We start from the raw sequence: 24352 nt of genomic DNA on the forward strand, positions 1-24352 counted from the left end.
ATCTGAAGTTAAGCCCGTCCAAATGTAATTTGTTCCGCCGGGAAGTGAACTACCTTGGTCACATCATCTCTTCTGAGGGTGTGCAAAACCGATCCAGAGAAGGTATCTGCGGTCAGGAGTTGGAGTCGTCCCGAAAACATCCATCAGTTGCGAAGTTTCCTGGGGCTCTGCACGTACTACAGGAAGTTTGTGAAGGGTTTTTCCAACATTGCACGACCTTTGCATAAGCTGACGGAGAGCAAGCAAAAGTTTGAATGGTCCAAAGAATGCGAAGATGCATTTCTACGACTGAAGGAGGCTTTAACATCAACGCCTATCCTCGCCTATCCTCAGCCTGAAAAATCCTTCATCCTGGACACTGATGCGAGCAACGAGGGAATTGGAGCTGTTTTATCCCAAGAAATTGACGGAAATGAACATGTCATCGCTTACTGGAGCAAATGCTTATCAAAGTCGGAGCGAAATTACTGCATCACCAGAAAGGAGTTACTGGCCATAGTGAAAGCTGTAGAACACTTCCATCATTACCTCTACGGCCGAAAATTTCTGCTTCGGACAGATCATGCCTCGTTAACTTGGCTTTTGAACTTCAAGAATCCAGAAGGCCAGATAGCCAGATGGATACAGCGGCTCCAGGAATATGACATGGAGATCAAGCATCGAAAAGGGTTATCTCACGGTAATGCTGACGCTTTATCAAGGAGACCCTGTCCTGAGAACTGCCACTATTGTTCCCGAATCGAGAAACAGTATGGAACGACTAGCCCTACCGCCTATCAGGTGACAGTGACTCCAACATCATCAGAACCTGATCCATGGAGTGATGACCAAGTTCGAAAAGATCAACTTGAAGACCCCGACATAAAACCAATTTTAGAGTTCATGGAAAGTGACAGTCGACGCCCGAGCTGGCAGGACGTTTCCATCTTCAGTCCTGCAACAAAAAGATACTGGGCTTTATGGAACTCACTCCATTTACGGAACGGCGTGCTACACCGGAAATGGGAATCTGACGACGGCAAGACATCTAGGTGGCAGTTACTACTTCCTCGATCCAGGATTTCAGATGTTCTGAAAGAAATACATAGTAGTGCGACTGGAGGACATTTTGGTGTCTTGAAAACTCTCAATAAAGTTCGGGAGCGCTTCTTCTGGAGCAAGGCGAAGGATGACGTGGAGAAGTGGTGCCATTCTTGTGACGCCTGTGCTGCTCGTAAAGGACCGAAGAAGAGAAGCAGAGGGAAGCTACATCTGTACAACGTTGGAGCTCCTTTCGAACGAATTGGGATCGACATCCTGGGTCCTCTACCAAGAACTGCTGATGGGAACAAATACATTCTTGTTTCCATCGACTACTTCACCAAATGGCCGGAAGCATATCCCATTCCAGATCAAGAGGCTACTACCGTAGCAGAGACTCTAGTCCAACATTGGATCTCGAGATACGGAACACCTTTGCAGATTCATTCCGATCAAGGGAGGAATTTCATCTCTGCTGTGTTTAAGGGCCTATGTCAAATTTTTGGAATTGAGAAAACTAGGACAACACCACTACACCCACAATCGGACGGCATGGTGGAGAGATTTAACCGCACAATCCTGAATAATCTCTCACTTATGGTATCCAGAAATCAACAGGATTGGGACAAGAAGCTACCTTTGTTCCTGCTGGCCTACCGCAGTGCTGTCCACGAGACTACCGGATATGCCCCATCTCAGATGCTCTTCGGACGAGAGCTTCGGCTACCTTGTGATCTCGTCTTCGGTCGTCCTCCGGATGCGCCTTCATCGCCTGAGGAGTACATCCAGGATCTCCAGGCCCGGTTGGAAGACGTTCATAACTTCGCACGAGAGCGAATCAACATCGCGGCGGAGAAGATGAAGACCCGATACGACACAAGGTCTACTGGACATGAATTCAACGAAGGCGACAAGGTTTGGTTATGGAATCCCATCCGACGGAAAGGTCTTTCACCCAAATTGCAGTCGCATTGGGATGGACCCTACAAAGTCGTTAACCGACTAAATGACGTCGTAGTGAGGATCCAAAAATCACCTAATGCAAAGCCTAGGGTTGTACATTATGATCGGTTAGCCCCATACTATGGCCATAGTTCATGAGTATTACGTAAACAACCATGGTTGATAACATAAAAGTTGTAGATAATTTTTGCTTTTAATGTTTAGTAATATTTCTTGTTATTATTGTGTTTTCTGTATCTGTTAGTTATTAATTAATGTGTATATTTGTAAACTTGTGATAGAGGTTTCGCACCCTTTCTGGGGATTGTACTGCCCGGGGCGTGCAGTCCTTGGGAAGGGGGCAATGTTACAAATTCTGTAAATAGTAATTATTGTAGGAACGTAACCTGTAAATAGTTTCCCGTAATGAATATACAACCCCTTTTTCATTCGGCTAAAGTATACGACCCCTATTTTCTTTCTTAACGGTCTACGCATTTCGCGAAGAGGTAAGAATGTTGTGGAAAATTCTTTTCGGTGTATTTAAGCCGTTAGCGATGGATAAACAGTTAGTTTCGATTGAGGATTTCGAACTGGGAGTGTGTATTTGCTCTGTTTATAGCGAGGCATTTCGCTGTGTTGTTTTCGTATTTGGAAGTAAATACGTGTGTAAACGTTGAGTTTACGGTGTTGTGTGATAATTGCTTAATTGCTGATGAATAATTTAGCAAGTGTTGACGATCTTTCCTGTACATAGTGTAAATAAATTTCCTGTGCTTTTATCAAGAACTGTGTCTTCATTTCAAGAAAGTGGAAGTCGCACCGAATCCGTTACAATAGTCTTCACAACAAACACTACTTCTGTGTAATTTACATACGTCTAACGACTTCTTAAAATTTTAAAACTCATACCAATTTTAACGAGACATGCATTTAGGCTTGTCCGTAGGAAAAACATTGCAGTGTATACTAAAAATGAAAGTTGGAAGTAAACTAGCAAAACCCACGTTTTAAAATGTCGTTACCGAAATTATATATCAGTCTACAAATTCCTACAATTAAAGTAAATTACTCTTTTGTTCAGATTAAGTAGCACAACAACTGAACTTGTAAAGTGTGGTCGAAGGTCAACAAAATTATCGGAGAAACGACTCTTTAACCGGTTGACCTTGCTGGATTTTTGTTAGCCGAGGGACGTATTTGTCCAGTATACAAATTGAGATTTCGACCATCATCAAGCATAAAATATGAGAATTGCATGTGAACGAACCTGTCTTCCGCCCAAACTTTAGACCAATGCACTACATTTGAGATCTTGTAAAATTAAACTTATCAATGTGATAAAAAACAGTTAAAATTCTTTTACAAATCATTTTTTAATTCATATACAGTGCTGGCCAAATTATTAGACTAAAGAGTTTTTTTGTGTTTGTTTTTGTACACTATTTGTACTAAAATACTATTTATTTTACTGTTTAAGTACAGTACATACTGTACACTGATTATTGCTTTATTTTAGCATAATTTAATGTTTGCAGGTGGGAGTACTGTCTGCTTCGTTTATCTACTTACCAGGAACATAACCTCAATCAGCTTAAACAGTTCACTAGTTCTTTTTATTAGTGTGTTCTATTATATTTAAAGTTAGTTTTAGGTAATTAGTGAGTATGTGTATGTGAGTATATATAATAGTGAGTATAAACAATTTTTTACCTCCTTTTTTAAAAAGTTAAGAAATGGTGTAAACCTTGTGAATAGTGTGCCAAAAAGACTTAAAATGCTCATCAAGAACATGGGAATGCATACTAAATATTAGATAATTATTTCACTGTTCGTTAATGTGTCTATAGTTATGTAATCAATAAAGAATTTGCTTTTAAAAACAGTCTTAGTCTAATAATTTGGCCAGCACTGTACGTAGAAGGTTTACTATTGTAACCTTTAAAATTTTAAAATTGATTTATGCTTTGAAATAAGTAAATAGAAATCTAGTTGACTTCGTCAAATATGTTTTGAGGATTTTGCGACATTTGTTTGAAGCTGGCGATTTAAAAGTATTGAAATGCTCAGCAGAAAAAAAACTGCTTTAAAATAAGCAATGCGCTCACATCGTTAATTGCAAACACAAAGTAAAATGTCTCTTTTCTTTATCGCTGATTTTTAAAAAAAAAAAAAAAAACCGACAACTGGGGCAAACTTGAGAGCATTGTGAGGTTATGCAGATCTTGATCACAACATTACGACACCTGTCGCGCCTAAAACTAAAATTTTTGGAAGGGCGAAAATTCTCAGTTTGCCGAATGGAACACCGAATTTTGCCGAAAAACGCGAATTTTTCCAAATCGTCAGACAAAATTTGTCGAGCAAGGAAATTTTCGAGAGGTCACAGTGACCTCCCGAAAATTCGGGCGTCTATCGGGGCGTCCCTGTACGAAGCTGCCAGGTTAGGTTGGCCCCAATTATACGGTTTTTCTCAAGGAGTGAAAACACTCCTTGGCTTTTTTTTACGGGACGAAAAATAATTTTGGAGGAGTGAAATGTACAAAAACAGTGAGGATTTAATTATTTAGCAATTTTATAAAAAAATTAACTTTCTACAGATGAAATGGAAAATAAAGAACAATACTTGATTTGACTTCAAATACTTTGAATGTTTGATATTGTTTGTATTCAAAAGAATAACAAAACATTGAAGGGTAATTTTTTCCTAATGGGGTTGTTTTCTTCAGTCAAAAGCAGTACTTTTTGTCACTGAAATTGATAGAATAAGCAAGAAAAATAACATGGACCCAAAAAATATTTTAATTTTCAAAACAGTTGTTTTTTAATTAATTTTTTTAAATGTGCAATTTTTCAAACAAGGCGTGGTCTAAATGACGTCACAAATGATGCATTTTGGCGCATCTTTCTAACGCATTTCCACGTTATGATAGTCAAGCAGCGAATTAAAATTGCGCTCTACGCTTGCTACCAACCGTATCGTTGCCAATACACGTGAGTAAAGATGCGAATTAAATATTTTGCTCTGTGAATGGCAACACAGAATGGCATTTCATCATTTGTGATGTCATCGGACAGAAACATAAATATTGAAAGCGCGTCGATTTAAGTACTTTTTTTAAAAATATTAAACTTAAACAAATTATTTAAAAAATGGTCAGATTCTATGTTTTTAAGCATGCTCTTTCAGATAAAAATACTTTTAAAATTTTGGAAACAACCCCATTCCAATTACTTTATTATTATTATTATTATTATTATTCATTTTCCAGGATGCTGATTCAAAAACTACCATATTTATGTCATAGCATCCCATAATTTCTATACCAGAAGTTTCCCAACTTCATAGTGTTTGAAGGCCATGAATAAAACTAAATTTTCAGAAGCGGGCCGCAGCATAACTAGAACCGTAACCAGAATCATTTTTTCTTCTGAGGGAGGGAACTGAAGCATCGTAATGAACATAATTTACAAAAGGAAAAAAAAAGGAACTTTGCTAAAAAATATGTGAAATGTTCCACCCATGTGAAACCTCGAAAGTTCCCCAACTCATAGTGTTGAAGGCATGAAACTAAATTCAGCACCACCATGTGAAAACCTCCGAAAACGATATTACCTCAAACTCGGTCGTTCAAAGTCTCAACTACAGTAGAAATCCAACTATCCGAATCAATTAGTACCGGACTCCATTCGGATAACCAAAAAATTCGGATAGTCGGCTTTTTTCCGAAAAAGGGTGCATTTTATTTAATTTTTGAGCAAGGGCGCCCATATGCAAAATTTTAAGGAGCGGGGGGGGGGGGGGGGTCTCAGATATTTTTTCCATAGAAACCGATTCTAATATAGATTAGATTTTTAAAATTTGTCATTTTTAATAACTAATTCATTAATTGCTGGAGAAGAAATGTTTTTACATTTTTGCTAAGAAAAAGTACTAAGCAAGCAAGTTCTAATTTCAAAAGGAGGGGGGGGGGGGGGCTTGAGCCCCACTTGCTCCGCCCCCCATATGGGCGCCCTTGTTCTTGAGTGTATGTTGAAAATGGGAGAAAAAAACACTATTTCTAAAGAAAAAGCGTTTTTAGTTTATTAATTGAAAATTCAACACTTTTACTTCTTAAATGTACTTACAAGTGCTGTATATCAGTTGCATGCGGTATGTACATACCATACATTTAGGTCATTGCTTACTGAATCTCTCAATCAGATTGAACTGTTTGCATATAGTTTGGGAAAACTTAGCCTGGCAGCATTGTAAAAACTATGCAGATCCTAATCACAGCGTTACGACGCTGCCAAGTTAGGTTTGCCCCAACTGTAGTTTAGCGGAAGGAATATCGGGGAGGCAGAATCATTTCTTGATTCTGCCTTTCCGAATCCATCTCTTTTTTTTTTTCTGTTTCCATCTTTTTTTTTTTTTTTTTTTTTGAGCAATCACGATTGCTAATTGTTCTCACTTGACTGTTTTGATGTGCTATCATTTTATTTTCCCGCCAGCACCCTCTGCAGCATCACCGTCGACCGGCTCCTCACGATGCTGCTCCTGTAGCGAAAGCCGTCTCCTGGTTGCATCCATATCCTACACTTACACGCTTACATACACTACACACACACACGCACACACAAATACATACACGCACACATACACAAACACATACACACACAAACACATACACACACTCAAACACACACATACACATACACGCATACATACACGCACGTACACACACATACACACACACTCAAACACATATACACACATACACACACACTTACACACAACTACCCACACACTCATGCCTGCACACAGGCACAAACACATATGCCTACACACACATACACATTCCCCCCCCCACACACACAAACACTCATACACACAACTATCCACACACTCATACCTGCACGCAGACACAAACACACATGCCTACATACACACACATACCCCTACACCACAAACACACATACACCCCCCCCACACACACGCCTACATACACACACACACACACACACTCGTGATTGCGAAAGACATAGTTTGAATTCAAGGGGTCAAAATTCAAATTAATTTTTATTTATTTATTTATTTATTTTAATTAATTAATTAATTCATTTATTTTTATTATTATTATTATTATTATTTTTTTTTTGAAACTCTGAATGCGATTCGGATAACCAATGATTTGAATAGTAGGAGTTCCGATAAAATTGGAGTTCTACTGTATTTCACGTATAAAACATGTGGAATTTTCAAGTGCGTCTTTTTCTCCTTAAAATGCGGTATTCACCACAAAAAAAAAAAAAAAAAAAAGATTTAGAGCCGATACGCATTTCCTTACAAAATTTATTTATTTTTTTTTTTATTATTACTATTTTTATTTTTTATTTATTTATTTTTTATTTATTTATTTTTTTTTTTTTTGTATGCGAAAATGAAATCTAACGCTGCAAATTATTTTCCCGAAAGACTTCGCAGACAGCAGAAAATAGGCGCGCGGACCGATAGTAGGAAAACCTTGTTCTATACCGGGGCCCAGAGCGGTTTTTAAGGGGGACACATGGGGCTAAAACACGTGTTAGAATTTTCACTCTTTGGACCTAGAAAGTAGCACGGGATGATTCAGTGGGTCGGACTTTTCGTCAGATAGCGAAAACTACGGGTTGAGAAGGTCAATGACAAGTCATTGTGGAAAAATCTGCAGGTAGATGAAGGCATCAATCCATTCTAAAACTTTACATATTATGTGCATAAAAGAAAACGAGCTGATGTGCACATGACTTCCTTTTACTCAAATTTTATGTCATTTCCCCATTAATGGCAATTTTAATGTGATTCAATAGTTTACTCTATAAATATCACCAACAGTGGCCAAATTGAAATCAGATTTAAAAAGTAAAAAAAAATCGCCAAATTTGTAGCCAAGTTGGCGACCAAAAGACTGGCGATTTATCGCCAAGTGTCCGACAAATTATAACACAACTTGAGTTTACATCGAAATTAACAATGATTTCCCCGCAAAAAACCCCCTTAGGAACATCCGAATGCAACCAAAATGGAAGATGCACAACTAGACCCCACTAGGAGTCTACGTACGAAATTTCAACTTTCTAGGACATTCCGTTCTTGAGTTATGTGACATACATGCGCACATACGCACATATGCACATACGTACATACGTACAATACAGATGTCACGAGAAAATTCGTTGTAATTAACTCAGGAATCGTCATTATGGATATTTTGCGTGTCTATACGTTCTTAGGCACTCTTATCCACGTGTGGTAGAGTCGAAAAAAAACCCTCAATATTCATTCGAGGGTGAATAAAATGGAAATTAAGGTCTATTTTTGAGTGAAAACAATACTTCCTTTTTTGTAAAAGGAAGTAAAAAAAGTCACTCAAACGAAATTTTTATACGACCCCGGTCATCGTAAATAACAGATGAAACCTCATCGCCGAAAATAAATAAGAACTTTCCATGTTCCGAACCTTTAGGACCACTTCCACGAGAATTTCACATTCCCTTACCTTTGTACCCTCCTACCTCTTATCAGACAAAATTAAATAATAGTGTGCAAACTGTTTAATGTGCCATCTCTCAAAGGATTGTTCAACTTGTTCTTTGAATGTTCCAAAGGAACTCGTTTTTTAAATATTCCATTTGAAGATGACTTCTTCTTTCTCTCTCGTTTTCTTTTTATGCATTGCAGTCTCGAGGTAGGTTTGAAAAATCGTTATTTAGTGCAAATATTTTTCAGAGTGTTGATTACTTTTTATGTATGTTCCAAAAGTAGTCATTCTATTAGCATTTTAAAATTACGTTGATAAAAATTTACTTTTAATACTTTAATACTGTAGTTTATGTATGGGGTTTGTTACGATTTGACGCGACCGTTTCGGCGCTGACCGTTTTGGCGCAGGCCGTTTTGGCGCTGGCCGTTTAAGCGCCAGATTTTTGCATTCTGAACTTTATGAATTTCAGAAATATTAGTTCAAAGAAGAAAAAACATTTCAGGAAGAATTGTGAGAATTTGTCGCTCTAGAAGCTAGGTAAAATTTATTTTAAAAATTACACTGAGGGGAAAGAGGGGGCATATGTGATCCCAGTATGTTTTGCTGCGATAACGTAAAGGAAAATATCTTGAAAAATTAGTAAATAATGGCAGTATCAGTCCTACCTCTTTGTCATTTTTTTTTATATTAATGCTGAGCCGTTTTGTGTTTCTGTGGTGATTACTTCTTTTTTGTAGCAGCTATTAGAAATAATTTCATCAGTCTTCTTCACGTGAAAGCACTTTAGCTAAGTAAATTTATAACAAAAATAGGGTCGATGCGCCACAAATTTATAATTAGCTGAATTTTTCAGGATTAGTTCCTGAACATGTGTAGAACAAATCCTGAAAAGCCCTCTAAGTTCCCATGTGAGCTTCTATCCAAAGATGGCCGCTTAGTACTTTTTGTTTTCCTTATAACTGGGTCAAAAAATGAAAATTTTTCAGTTTTGAAAAAATTAGTAGGCTCTAGAAGTAATATTGTTTCGATACATAACTTAAAATACCCAATAAACATTTTCTAACATTTGTTTTGACACCAAAAACTCAAATTTCTGTGTTCTATGTAACATGCAGTAAAACACATAAGCTACTAAAATAAATATTTTTTTTGCATTTTTTTGGGATATTTTCTTTAAAATAATTTTCCTCATACATTAGTCAATAGTTGTTATTTTTCAGTTTAAAAAAAAAAACAATGCTGTGTATTTTTGAATTGGTGCTTGTGTTTTACCGACATTTCCCCATAAAAATATTATAAACATATATGATCTGCAAATTGTATTTTTTGTCTGAAATGCAAAATTTTCGGTGTGAAAATTCAATGCTGATCTATTTAGCTGCTTAAAACTACCATAATTATATTAAATGAATTTGAATTTAAAAGAAAAAATCTCTCATTGTAACGATAGAAATTCGTCAAAAATCGTTCAAAACTTTTTTTCATTTTAATAAAAAGATCATTGTTATCACAAAATGAAATTTTGTACATTTTAGGTTGCAAATAGTTACTCAAGAATGTTTTTCTTTCTTTTTTTTTTAAATGTTTCCATATAATTATATGACACTGGAAAAAATATCGGTGAAAGATCACTGCCTTCAACTTTAGGAAGTTCTTTTGGGGAAGTTAAACTTCAGAAGAAAAAATGGGTTTTTATTTAGAAACGGACGTTCTGTTAAGTATTCCACATTTTTTGAACAGGATGCTGCTATTTGCAAATCAAACGATAATTTACGATTACGACAATTAATTTACGTCAATTAAATGCGGATGTGCTATGAAAGGAGGTGGACTGTTCACAATGCTTTTGTGACTTCCCGAAGCTTCCGAAGGAATTCCACATTTAATGTTCTGTGACTACAAATTAACAGTAATAATGTGAGACTGTGATCCAGATGCCAATGAAAACGCACACCTTTAATATTCCAACTTTTGCAAGCATTGTTTAGGTGAAACATGTAAAAATTCAACTTCTGTGCACAGTTTCGAAGATGAGGATGATGATATTGAATGTTGATGCTTTATTTTTCTCTAGGTTTTTACGGACATTACTATTTTTTCTTTATATATTTTACATGCTTTTCAAAAAGATATTATCTATCAGTTTTTAAAGTACCTACTAAATAAATGATATTCTGCAATTTTTTTGAAAATTCATTATAAGGTCACTTTTTTTCTCTTATCCTATTCTCATTCCAAAGCTAGTAATAGCAAGATTTCTTTCAGAAATGGAATAAAAGCTACTTGATTATTCAATAAATGCAATATGTCAATCATTTTGAAGCTCATATTTTTAAAAAGAATACCATAAAAAATTCTTTATTTTAGTAGGTTTTTCGTTCTGCTGCATATTACATAGAAAATAGAAATTTTAGCTTTTTATGTCAAAACAATTGTTTGAACTTTTTTATTGTTTATTTAAGAGAATATATTGAAACAGTGGTGAGGTTCTAACTGGCCCAAACTGTCAAACACACTTCTTTTTTGGACCAAATGGGAAAACACCGAAACAGTATTACTTTTAGAGCATACAGGTTTCTTTAGAACTGAAAAATCTTTATTTTTGACCGAGTTATAAGGAAAACAAAACGAACTAAACGGCCATCTTTGATCCGCCATTTTGGATGGAAGCTCACATGGGATTTTAGGGGACTTTTTAGGATTTACTCTACATGCTATAAGGAACTAATTCTGAAAACTTTTCTTAATTATAAATTTGTGGTGCAAAAAATCCTAAATTTACTTTGCTACTTTTCAAATTAACCAAAAATCTCGATTTAACTATTGCAAACTCATGTATGGACATCAAGGTAAATTTAGGGCAATGTTTGATTTTTTTTTATTGACTAAAAAATTATTTATATTTGAAAGTTAGTTCTAAACACTATTATTTTTCTGTAATCAATTTATAAATTTATTGCAAATTACTTTTTTTTTAAGTTTGTTTAAGAATACATTTTATAATTTTGATTCAGAACGTATTTCATTTGAAACTTTGTCAAATTTCGGCTGAATTGATTACTCGCGAATTTTCCTTTAAAGCAGTTTCTAAAACTCGTTGGGAAATAAGAAAAACTCAATGCCCTATTGATTGATTAACGCAAATAATCTTTTCCAATGAAGTTTGTTTGAAACGTTTAAGTTCGAGGACTATTTTTTCTCAAGAACATGAAAACTACACAGTTAAAAAGAAAACTTTTATGTTATGGAATATTTAGATGTACCATCTGGTTATTTCTCTACGTAATCATCGTTCTATTTCAGGCATAAAGAACAACACATTGCACTGAATGTTTTGAAGAAACGAGCTGATGTGTGCATCACATAAATTCCTTTTACTCCAATTTTAATGTCGTTTTCCCATTATTGGCAATTTTAATGTGATTCAATAGTTTACTCTCTAAATATCACCACCAGTGGTCAAATTAAAACTAAATTTTTAAAAAAATCGCCAAATTTGTCCCCAACTTGGCGATAAAACTTGGCAACCAAAAGACTGGTGATATATCGCCAAGTATCCGCCAAATTATAACATCACTTGAGTTTACATCGAAATTAACAATGATTTCCCCCCAAAAAAGGGCAAAAAACACCTTTAGAAACACCAGAATGTTACCAAAAGGGGAGGTGCACAACTAGACCCTACTAGGAGTCTACGTACCAAATTTCAACTTTCTAAGACATACCGTTCTTGAATTATGCGACATAAATACGCACATCCGAACATACGCACATACATACAGACGTACATACGGACGTCACGAGAAAAGTCGTTGTAATTAACTCGGGGAATGTCAAAATGGATATTTCGAGTGTTTATACGTTCTTAGGCACTTATCCGCGTGTGGTCGGGTGGTCGGGTTGAAAAAAAAAACTCAGCATTAATTCGGGGGTGATCAAAATGGAAATTGAGGCCGAATTTTGAGTGAAAATTTTTTCGCGAATACAATACTTCCTTTTTTTGTAAAAGGAAGTAAAAAACTGATTTAAATATCGTAATGGCATTTTCTGTTTCATATATTGCTCGTTTGGAAGAAGAGTGCAACAATAGAAAATTTTTTCTCTCGCTTAAAGGCCTTCGAAGGACGTCATCTTTGGAAAATAATGACAGACATTTTGTTCTAATATTAACCACTGGAGAGCAGATCCTACTTACTTTTCTTAATGCGAATTGCCTGAAGAGTCAACTTCAAACGCTTCTCCTCAAAAATTTCATTTCTCCGTATTGTGGCACTCTTCTTCCAAACGAGCAATATGTTAATGACCTGGGGTGGGTAGTGGTCATAGTTTAAAAAAATGTAAAGTAAAACCGTCGTAAATAACTATAATTTTTATAAATGCTCAGCATATCTAAGTCTTTTGAAAAAATTAACTTTATTTTGATAAATTACAAATTTTTTATGGTCAACTTCGATCAGAATCACGAATCCCGAATCACCGAGCGTGTTTCGGGAAGATTTCGATAATTGGGAATCTGGCGATCTTCCTTCAATGGCATCAATTTTTGGCTCCAGAGCCTGCGTGAGAGGTATTTTTTGTTGCAAATCTAAACAAAGAGAACGGAAACATATATTAACATAGGATAGGGTTATTTTAAATCAGGGGTTACCAAAATAAAGTTATTTACGCCAAAAAAAAAAAAAAAAAAAATGAGAAGACCGTGCCAGATTTCCAATTATCGAAATATCCACTGTGTTACATGACAAAATTTTATCAATATCATCAGGGAAGGTGTGATAATTTACAATGTTTTACTTCTTAGGAATATATTGAAGATAGCTTCTGAGTAATGTCTAAATTACCTAAATTACATAAAATAAAATATAACACCCAAGGAGAGTTTCGGAGGAAATGTTACTTTATTGAAAAACAAAGAGGGAAAATGGTTATGCTATATCTGATTATTCAATGTATGCGAAATTGTTCTAAATTTATAATGAATAGTTCTAAAATTATAATTTAGTTCTAAATTTCCACTTTTTACTGAAATTTAACATTCCTCTTTTTTTTGGGGGGGGGAGGGGATTATTCTAATCGAGTAAATTTAAAACTGCGGTTGCGGATGAATTGCTAAGAATTTTTAATTTCTTATAGGATTACAATTTTGCACCAATTCAATATCATATTTAAGCTATGTTTTACTTCATTCACTTTACCTTAAAAACAGTAAATGTTCAGTAAAATTAATATTGATATAAATAATAATTAAACGATTTTAGATGAAAGATACATGTTAAGATTACACTATACCCACTTAATTCCATCTTACTTAAGCTGTTCTGAATTTTTTTTATAAAATTAATCCAGCTTAGCTGTTTATGCAGAAATGTTTTTGAGACATTTGGGAAGCTGTCTGCACAACTTATATGACAAAAATTTTAATGAACAAAATTTTACGAAGAAGTTAAAAGAAGTGTTCAGACTTTAAAATGTTTTATAAACAAACAAAAAAATCATAATATAAAGTTTTGCCCGAACTAAAATTTACTTCAAAACTTAACTCTACAACAAAAAAAAATGTCCTCATTCTTCCATTTATTTCAAATATACAGCATTTTATTTGATATATGACCACTTTACCCTATTGACCACTTTCTCTCACCAGATCCTATTTCTTTTGATGAGCTCGTTATTTTTAATTTTTTTTTTTTTTTTTGAATGGGATTTAAGAATTTTTTACTGAAATAAATATATTAGATGCATTGTTTAAAAGGTTCTGCTACTTTATATGTTCGTTTATTTATTTATTTTTTACATATCTACTTCATTAGACGAGCGAGGCGCATTTTGGTTCTAGAAATTAACTTCAAATATTAAAAAGTTACGCTTGACATAATTTGGTATCTCAGCTAATAAAGAGAATGTGGATTAGTTCCTAGAAAGTCGATGTTGGTATACGGGAAAGTAACTCGTTTACACTGTAAAAAAAATCCGGAAACGTTTCTGAGTATATCGTGCAGCTGTGGTTCATGAAAGTTTCAAAAACGTTTCTGAGTATTTCGGAATCCTCTTTCTGTAATGTCCAGAAACGTGTCTGAGTATTTCGGAATCCTCTTTCTGTAATGTCCAGAAACGTGTCTGAGTATTTCGGAATCCTCTTTCCGTAATTTCCAGAAATGTTTCTGAGTATTCTGTGCAGCTGTGGTTCATGAAAGTTTCGAAAACGTTTCCGAGTATTTCGGAATTCTCCAAACAATTTTCAAAAACGTTTCCGAGAATTTCGGAATCCTTTTTCCGTGATTTTTTCTAAAACATAATTCTTTATTATAGTATTGCATACCATATCAGTTTCAATTCTTTCATATCTAAGAGCAATAATACAAGCAATTTTAGAATTATTCGTGGATTTTTTTTTTTTTTTTTGGAATTTCTAATGACAAATAGCATGGTTAACAGCATAACATATGCACAGTTATAAATTTTTGAAAAATTATGAAATAATCTAGTAGTTTCATTCCTAATCACAAAATCGTCGGGGAATTGGAGTGGGGGTACCTTCTGAAAAGTGGGGATTGTTTGTTAAACAATCTTAAACTTCAGTTTTTCTCTCAATATTTTCAAGACAAAACTATCAACATATTGTGTTTTTAATGCAGAACTTAAAAACATATCTTGTATCAAACTTGATAGCTTTTATCTTCGGATAAAATTTGACAGGACTTACCTACCCTTCGCGTTCCGGAATTCGTTCCCCTCAAGTCAATTTCTCTGATGAACAAAGTGTACCGAAAAGTACCAACAGAGAAATTGATGAATTTAAATATGACACCAAGTCCCCCTGCTGGAACCATTCGGGTTGATTCTTCTGTTCTTGCCCTTTTCCAGCTCATCACAAATATAAATACTTATTCAAAATAGGTTACTGATTTTATTTTTACAGTGTGCGCAAAATGCATTATATATTTTATTTATTAAAACATTGAACTCTATTACATGATTATTCCATTTCATATATACGAGAATAACCCCTCCCCCAACATAAAAGTGATGGTGCACCCATAAAATGCTATGAAGCGCCCACCCCCCTTGAAAAAGCAACATCATATACATTATAAATCAAAGTATCACATACATTATAAATCAAAGTATCATATAAATTATAAGTCAAATACTTTAATATGGTGTAAAAATACAAAATTATTTTATTAAGTCTTTTTTTTTCTTTTTTTTTTTTTTTGCTTTTGGTAAAATTGAGGCTCGTAAAACGAAAAAAATGAAGACACATTTAAATACATATATGTATCTATTTGTTAAATAAATTAATACACATTTAACTAATTTAAAGCGTTTCGCTAATGCAAATATTTAAAGAGATATCGTCATTTAGATAATACTGAAGCACTATGTTCCTAATTACAAGAGATAGTTTTTTTTTTTACTTCATACAATCTAGCTACACTGTTTACAAGAGAATGAAAACATGCAACCTTAAAGACGAACTATCAAACCTGACAATTTGCATATTATAACATTTAATTCATAATGCTTGATACATAGCCAAATATTAACTGAGATTGACACATAAAAACAAAGTACACAATAACACATATTTAAATTTTTTTTTAATCTTCAATTCATAAATTTTACAGAATAAAACTAGACACACTTGCACTTTAAATATGTGTTCTATGTAATGTAAAATATTTTCAAATTGCAATAGTTCACAACGAAAAAATAATACTGAAGAAAATAGTTTTTTTTAAACGAGATTTATATGAACTAAATCTCTTTAAAGTAATAGAGTTGCAAAGCGACTTACCTATTCGTCGGTGGTGGTCTTTTGCAGGCTTTGGTCACCAAAAAGGTGATTTTTATGACAGAATAAAATTCTGCCAACAAAAATTACCCATTTGGTAGAAAGAAGAAAAGTATCCAAGAAAAAAGTAAATTACCTACACAAGTTATGCGACGCAATGAATTTACATGGCGTCCTCTCGGTAGTTATTTGGTTTTCAATTTCAGTTTGTATTCCTTCCGCGAGCATGCGTCGAGAATTTGCACTTCGTACTTAAAAATAAGTGACATAGCTTCAAATTCAATCTTATGACGATACATATGCAAGAAAATATAAGACTTTAGAATTATCTTCAGTGAATTCATGCGAGGAACAAAACTTCTACTAATCCCCTTGATGAGTGTTACTTCGCATACATGAGTCAGCACTTGTTTTCATTGCGTGCTTTCGAAAGTTTCAGTTTAGATTTGCTGCTGGACTATAAAATTGTGAGCTGCGCCAGTGGCGTAGCTAGACCCGACTTTCGGGGGGGGTTACTTCTTTTTAATATATATATATATATATATATATATATATATATATATATATATATATATATATATATATATATATATAGATATATATATATATATATATACATATATATATATATATATATATACATATATATATATATATATATATATATATATATATATATATATATATATATATATATATATATATATATATATATAATCGCTTGGAATTTTTTACTTTTCTTTTTTTTTTCTTTTTCTTCTCTCTTCTTTTTCTCTCTTTTTTCTTTGAGACTAACGTTTCGGGGGGGGTTTTGTCCCCAAAACCCCCCCCTTAGCTACGCCCCTGAGCTGCGCATGCGTCGTCTCTTACTTTCTTGCTATACGGGAAACGTTTTTGATTATAGCAGAAAACTGCGGAGGGCGTACGAATCTGTGTATTACGGAAAACTTTTTTATATATTCAGAGAGTTTTCCGAGATTTTTTACAGTGTAGATGTGGACGGAACGTCTTGTTCAAACATCCGGAAGAAGAAAAAGGAGAAGCGTCCACATCGGAATTACACAATAACTAATTTAAAAGACTGAAAGAACCACCTCAAAAAATTGGAAGTAATTCATTTCTAACTAGTGTTAAGCCGTAAAAGCATAGGCATCTATCACTTTTGCTTGGTTTTATTTTTGATAAAGAATTCCTCGTTGCCTACTGGCACATTTCTTGGCTGAACTCAACATTTTGGGGGAAAAGTTCCTTCAGAGTAGGCCTAAAATTTTTCAGAAACTGTTTACCAATTTAAAAATATAAACCATTCGAAGTTTGACAATTTTGTTCAAAATGTAAATGAAAAGTTTGATACTCGAGTAAATTTTTTTGTTCCTCCAAAAACTCGAGACCACATAATAATTAAATACGAAATAACCATTAAAAAAACTCCCTATTTATGGCCAAAAAATGACATTTATGAATATCTCCCCCCGTCGGGAAATTACCTTTTCCAAAACCACACAAACTGGATCAGAACTTGGCATGTTCATAGTTCTTTCAGATAAGATTTGTCCGAACCAAGTCCAGGTGATTGACGAAGAGTTGTTTTTTAAGATTAAATTACCTCTTTAGATCCTGATGTTAGTTTTTCACAACCTATGCCCCAAACCTTATTCTTACAGGGCTTAATGATCCTTGGTTCTTTTGATTTTGAAAAGGAATAGGTGTTTTGTCTCTCAAGAGGTCACGAATAAACAAATGTGTATAAATTAATTGTATAAGTTGTTTTTTAATTTTTCTCTTGCAAATTTACAGTGCTGTCGCAGCATCACCCTGGTTTGGTGTTTGGACTTACGGATCCCGTCGACATAGTGTTTATGTCCATCGTGGAAGTCACAGGCCTTATGATGACGATGGTCATCATCATGACCATGACCATGGCTATCCCTCCTCGGAAAGCGACCAAAGTAGTGATCAGCAACCTGGCAAGAAGTGTCCTCACGGGAGACGATGTAAAGATGGAACTTCTAGTCTTGACAAAGTTCGGGAACGCTTCAGCTGTAACTGTCTTCTAAAAGTGGATAGTAAAACAGTGTTTCGTCAAAAGGATCCAAGAGGTCTGTACTCATGCAGTCGAAGGAGTTTGTACAGATGCTCGCGGTATTGTGACGAACTGGTAATTATTAATTGATGTAGATTCTATAAGTCTATACTTTCCCATTAATATACAGATTAAATCCCTTACATTTCCTTCCAACTGCAGAATAGTTGCCTATTTGGTTTCCTCTGCAAAAAAAAGACGAAAAAAAACGTCTAATTCCAACATGCCCCTATCGTTAGTATGGAATCCAAAACGAGTTTTTTCAAATACAGAGGCTTCCAAAAGTGTTCGTACACTTTGAAATTTTTTAGTAAAATCAAAATAATGCGAAACTGAATTCGAATACGAAGTCCAATATTTTTTCACATCACTCCTATGCCATTCTAAATGCAACCCAGTGGTTTTTTAAAAATATTGACGGATATTCTTTTTGAAATGGGTCAAAAAACGAAGAGAAATAATACGCCACAAAAGTCATCGTACACTAAAATATTTTCAGTATGAATAAATTCATGAGTAAAATTATCATGTGTCATCTTTTCATTATTTTTGCATTGTGTTGACCATTAAAAATCATTTGGCTTTAATTTTTTTTTTATTTATTCCTTAATATTGTGCTTATTATTTTAAAATGGCTGGTATTCGTAAAAAACAACAAACGCCATTCGAAATTTGAATTTTTTCCTCACAGTAGCGGTAAATTGATTTGAAATGTCTCTAAGTTAGTTAATTTATTTAATTTTATAGTAAAGTGCTTGATAAGTTTCTTTAAAGAAAAGAATCGGAAAGAAAACAAGGTAAGAAAAGGTCAACAGACAAAGTTGACAAACCGTGATCGGAGATATAAAGTTTAAAAAATTATGAAAAATACACATTTGTGTGCTGTAAAAGTTTCTGTTGAGTTAAAAGAAAAATTTTACATCTAATTTTCGCCTAAAATTGTTCGCCATGTTCTCTGATTAGCTGAATTAAATGGGACCTCTTCCCGCAGAAATTTTCTTGGTCGTGCAAAAAACAGAAAGCTTACGCTTTTCGTCGCAACTGATACGCTGCAAAAATTCAATGTTTTCACCTTTGTTCACTTTTCAAGCATCTCAACCGTTAAACAACTCAACTTCACAGGTTTAATTCAGTGTTTCAGTCTATGTCCTCTCCAGAAGTAACGATGCGTTTCAGCAGTGCTCTTGTATTTGATTTCTTCCTATGAAGTTATCTGACACATAATGTTTTTGTAACCCCTACGCCAACACTGTTGTAAGCACTACAGGAACTTATCCCTGCTGTTATGACGAACATTAACAGAAACATGATATTAAACAGTTTAGCTCAATATTCAGTAAGTTACCGCCCTATAGCCAGGGCTAAGGCAGAAATATATGAAATACACCGCCAGCTCAGTCAATTCCAGCCGAGGATTGCAGTTTCGTGCTTATTAGCACTCATCAGCCCGGCATAAGAATCTTCGATCACTTGTCTGGTTAGAGCTAATTCTGTATTAGCTACCAGTTTGTTTGGCACTCTTGGCTTCCTTAAGAGGTTTTCCACCTCCAGCTCAGTCACTTTCCTATACCGGGCTGATGAGTGCTAATAAGCATGAAGCTTTTGTCCTCGGCTGGAATTGACTGAGCTGGTGGTGTATTTCATGTATGTGTAATAATGTTAAATTTTGTGCACAATCTTACCTGTATTTTCATATTTAATAACCAGTTTCAATTTAAAATTTCGATTGGCTGTATGGGCTTGAATTGACGATATGTGAGGGGGGAGGGAGGGAGGGAGCTGATCTCGTTATATCACTGTTTAAAGGGGGTTCCAAGCCTGAAAGTTTGGGCCGGGCTGATGAGTGCTAATAAGCACGAAACTGCAGTTCTCGGCTGAAATTGACTGAGCTGGCGGTGTATTTCATATATTTCTGCCTTAACCCTGGCTATAGGGCGGCAACTTATTGAATATACCTGCCTTGCCTTCAATATTCGAGTTGAACCGAACCATTGCTTCGGTCACTTGTCTGGTCAGAGCTAATTCTGTATTAACTACCAGTTTGTTTGGCACTCTTGGCTTCCTTAAGAGGTTTTCCACCTCCAGCTCAGTCACTCCTATGCCGGGCTGATGAGTGCTAATAAGTACGAAACTGCAGTCCTTGGCTGGAATTGACTGAGCTGGCGGTGTATTTTATATAGTTTAGCGCAGTGTTTCCCAACGTATTGCGCAATCTCCACAATGGGGCATTTTGATTTTTTTTAAAAGGGAATCTCTGAATAAGGTATTAATTGTTTTAACTTTGAGTGGTTTTCTTTGTTACATCACCAGCAATTTTATCTTCTTTCTTTTGGGTCACATAAGTCGCCTATGTGCATGTGGCTCAAAAGAAAGTTAGTTATGTTTATGTTTGTCTTGTTTGAACCACATTAAACATATTTTATGTTTATTTCAAGTTGAAAAGCATTCATTCTTTTCAATAAGTAATACGAGTTACATACCAAGGGAGGCTTTGGCATATTAGATGGGAGGCATAGTCAAAAACTGTTGTCTTGTTTGAACCACATTAAACGTATTTATATCTATCTTTTTATACTTCACTGTGTTTGTGCATCTTGTAAAGAAATATTCCTTTGAAACCCGATAACTCATTTGGACTAACCTTGCATAATGATTTTTAATAAGACCCTTCCTTTTATGTACCATTTTAGGCTTTGATTCTCCAAGACGTTATACCCATTTCAATTGTCATTGTGGATTGACGTTCCTGAAACGTCATTAATTTCTTGTCATCTATTACAGACTTTTGACCCCACTGAGACATTGTTGTATGTCAAATGGTTAGTTAAAAATGCATTCTCCAGCCCCAAAGCAGGAAAATCAAAAAGATTCCCCTTAACTCACCTCTTCTTTTTTTTCCGCGAGATTTGGTCTCCTTTTATTGATTTAGATATCAATTTATTGGAAAGGATTCGATAGAGTTCTACGAGGATAGTAAATGGGCTTTCTAATTTAGATTACGACTCCAGGCTCAGAATGCTTAACATATGTGTATAAGTCTTGGGAAAATGAGAGAACGAAGGGATACTGATCCAGTTATTTAAGTTTATTAAAGTGGAGGACGTTCATAAGTTAAATTTCTGCACACATGGCAAAACTAGGGATTGTTTAAAGGTTTTCAAATCCCAAGCTAATCTTGAAATCATGAAAAATTACAACTTCAACAGGGTTGTGAGCATTTGGAATAGTTTATCAGAAGCAGATGTTACTTGCAATGGGGTGAGTGGGCTCTTCATTTTCATTGAGGTTTTGTAAGATTGACTAAGACCAGCTCAGCTGGGCCCAGAGCCTGTTGCTGGTCATCACTTTTGTATTTGTATTAAATGATGTTAGTTTGAAATGAATTGATGGATCTTTCACTCTCCATTATAGTCTTCTTTCTTGTGGCTAATTAAAAAAAGCACCATTTCAAATTTAGAAAGTTCAGGAATACGTTTTTATAAGTTGCTTTTGATTTTTCACAAACAAGTTGGCATAAATTAGTTGCATAATTCCAAAAATAAATAAATAAATAAATAAATTTAGAAAAAAACAAGGTCAAAATTTTTTAATTATAAATTCATGAAATTTGAAAATATTGTTTTCTTAACATTTATTTTATTTTTTATTTTTTTAAATTTTAATTTGGGGTGTATAAATCTTCTCGATCTTATTGGCATCTTATCGCATTTGTTGGCAATAGAAAGTTATGGTCATTCAGAAATGAATAAAATAACCTTTTCCGTCTTCCAGTTTGAAGATGACAGCTTACGGGCCCGCTCTCGCCAGGAAGCTTGTGATGTTCTGAATGAAGAAGTCAACGTTGCCTGGTATCGTCGAAGTCAAATTTGTGGAGAAGGAGAATACTATCAAGATGTTCCTCTTTCTTTCAATCTTTGTTGTTATAGGGGACGGCCTTGTTATTAAATTGATGCTTAAACTTTCGAGTGTACCGAACTTGTTCTCTTTGTATTCGGCTAACTTTATAACTACTGGATTTATTTATAATTGATTTTTCCCCCCTTTCGCTTTGTATCGTGTCATTTTTTCCCTACAACAAACTTCCAAAAAGAAGACAGCTTTTCTTTCCATCGAATAATTTGCTTCCTATTTTTCAATTGTAAACAAGGGAAAACACTGTTCAAAGCTTTATTTCAAACAAAAGAAAAGCGGGAGACTTATAGGGTAAAAATGGGAGAGACGCCATACTTTTTGTAGAAATTTGATAAAATTCAAAATGCAATATAAGTCAACCCTGTATGTTTTTCTTTGAAGTTACACTATTATTAAGTATTAAAATTACCATTAACGAGCTTTAGACTTGAATAAAAAAAGAAATAAAAAATAAAAGTTGTAAGTTGACCATCAGGCCATCTCTCCCATAGCGTGTGGAAAAGACGCCATGTAGCGTCGGACAGATGCCATATATGTTATAATTCCTTGTTTTTGAAATTTTTGCAGATTGTTTCCCTACCACAATTATTTGCAACTCCAATAAACTATAGAGGCGCTGCAGCCACTGTCGAATGGCAGATGAAAAAAGTAAAACAAACAAATGCCATAACTTATAACTTGCTTTGACGCTTTATGAATCGCAGTAATTTTTCATCGTGTTTATGGGAAGCTTTCTTTTCTGTTCTTCTGAAATTACATTATACCATAAACTGTCTGAAGCTTGTAATTGACCCTAAAGAAAACACGAGGAATGGAATGTTTTACCTTTTTCGGTAGTATTGTTAATCATCGCAAGGTTGCGTATTCGAGCTCTGGAGTTGCGAATTACAATGCGCTGCTATATTGTACATGACTCATGCAGGCATTTTTGGCGAAAGAAACATTTAATCCAGTCAGTTTTTTTTTTTTAATAATTTTCCCCATATTCCGCGCACACAAGTATAACTTGTTTTCGCTTCTTTGTCGAGCTAGATAGTTTTGGGATTGGATAAAACTTCTGAAGAATCTTTGTAGGGGTTTCTTTACTAATGGATGTTTGTCTAGAAGTTGGTGTTCTTTGTGGAGACTGAGCTGGAGGGGCAGCACTTTTCAAGAGGAATGTCAGGATTAGCGACTCAACTAAATCAGATATAGCAAAGAAATGATCTGAAACAGTTTAAGGTTTGAGTGGGAATGTTCCGCAAGCTTTAAAGCCTGATTTAGCATTTCCCTCGGCATTCCATAAGGTTTTTGAGCTTTATTTTCGTTATTTCTACTTTTTTTACTTTTTCAATTGCCAGAATTATGTTTTCTTTCCACTGCCCTCTAATTACTGTAAGCTTCCTCGCGTATTTTCTTTGCTTTCTATAAACAAAAATATACTAAACAAAACACCCCTTCATTTTTTCGTTTGAAAAGTTTGGCATCTCTCCTCATTACGTGGGAGAGATGCCAAATTGGTATAAATTACGTAAGTATTAACATCTATTGCAAAATATAATTGAAAAAAGTTCATAGTAAACTAAATCAAACATTAAAACCAGTTTTTACACTACGGTGCCTTTGTTTTACATTTAACACTTATTGAAACCGCTACGACTCAAAATTTTCGTCGAAAAATGCTCGCACTAAAATAATCTTTTCGTCATACACACGTCACACTCGAGCACAGTCGAACAAGAACTGACACGTTCTGAAGGAAGTGTCTGTGAGTAAATAAAAACAGTGAGAAATACAGCCAGCTCTTTATTAATCACTGATTTTCTGAAGGTATGGCGTCTCTCCCACTTTTACCCTATTAGTCCTCATCAGGAAATCACAAGATAGTGTAATAATGAAAAAATAACAAAAAATAGCAATTAAAAGAGCATTGTAAAACATATCTCATCAAAAAAAAAACCTGTTGTAAAAATTTCCCCGCCAAGAAAACCTTTAACTTTTCCGCACAAAAAAGAAAACCTGCATATTAAACCCAAAAACCCTCAGCCATAAAAAGTTATGATATCTAGTTTACCCGCCAAGTATCAGCCAAACTATCATCCTCCCTCTTCTCCT

The 24352-nt window shown here is 34.6% G+C and overlaps 2 protein-coding genes across 3 annotated transcripts in view; one reads left to right on the plus strand and one right to left on the minus strand.

The window, feature by feature from the left end:
* The window catches only part of LOC129223366 (transforming growth factor-beta-induced protein ig-h3-like), a gene marked incomplete in the record, with an annotated part of 615676 nt that overhangs the window by 38487 nt on the left and 552837 nt on the right, over positions 1-24352 (minus strand).
* LOC129223369 (uncharacterized) lies at positions 8482-22382 on the plus strand. Of its 2 annotated transcripts, none has more exons than XM_054857947.1 (3): positions 8482-8672; positions 18061-18421; positions 22118-22382. In XM_054857947.1, the coding sequence occupies exons 1-3, from the start codon at positions 8623-8625 to the stop codon at positions 22289-22291; spliced, it is 585 nt and encodes a 194-aa protein (XP_054713922.1). In that variant the 5' UTR covers positions 8482-8622; the 3' UTR covers positions 22292-22382. The 2 variants fall into 2 exon arrangements, with proteins under 2 accessions (XP_054713922.1, XP_054713924.1); XM_054857949.1 differs by having other exon boundaries at positions 18061-18362.

Source organism: Uloborus diversus, chromosome 5 (assembly GCF_026930045.1).
Source record: "Uloborus diversus isolate 005 chromosome 5, Udiv.v.3.1, whole genome shotgun sequence".
Taxonomy (NCBI): domain Eukaryota; kingdom Metazoa; phylum Arthropoda; class Arachnida; order Araneae; family Uloboridae; genus Uloborus; species Uloborus diversus.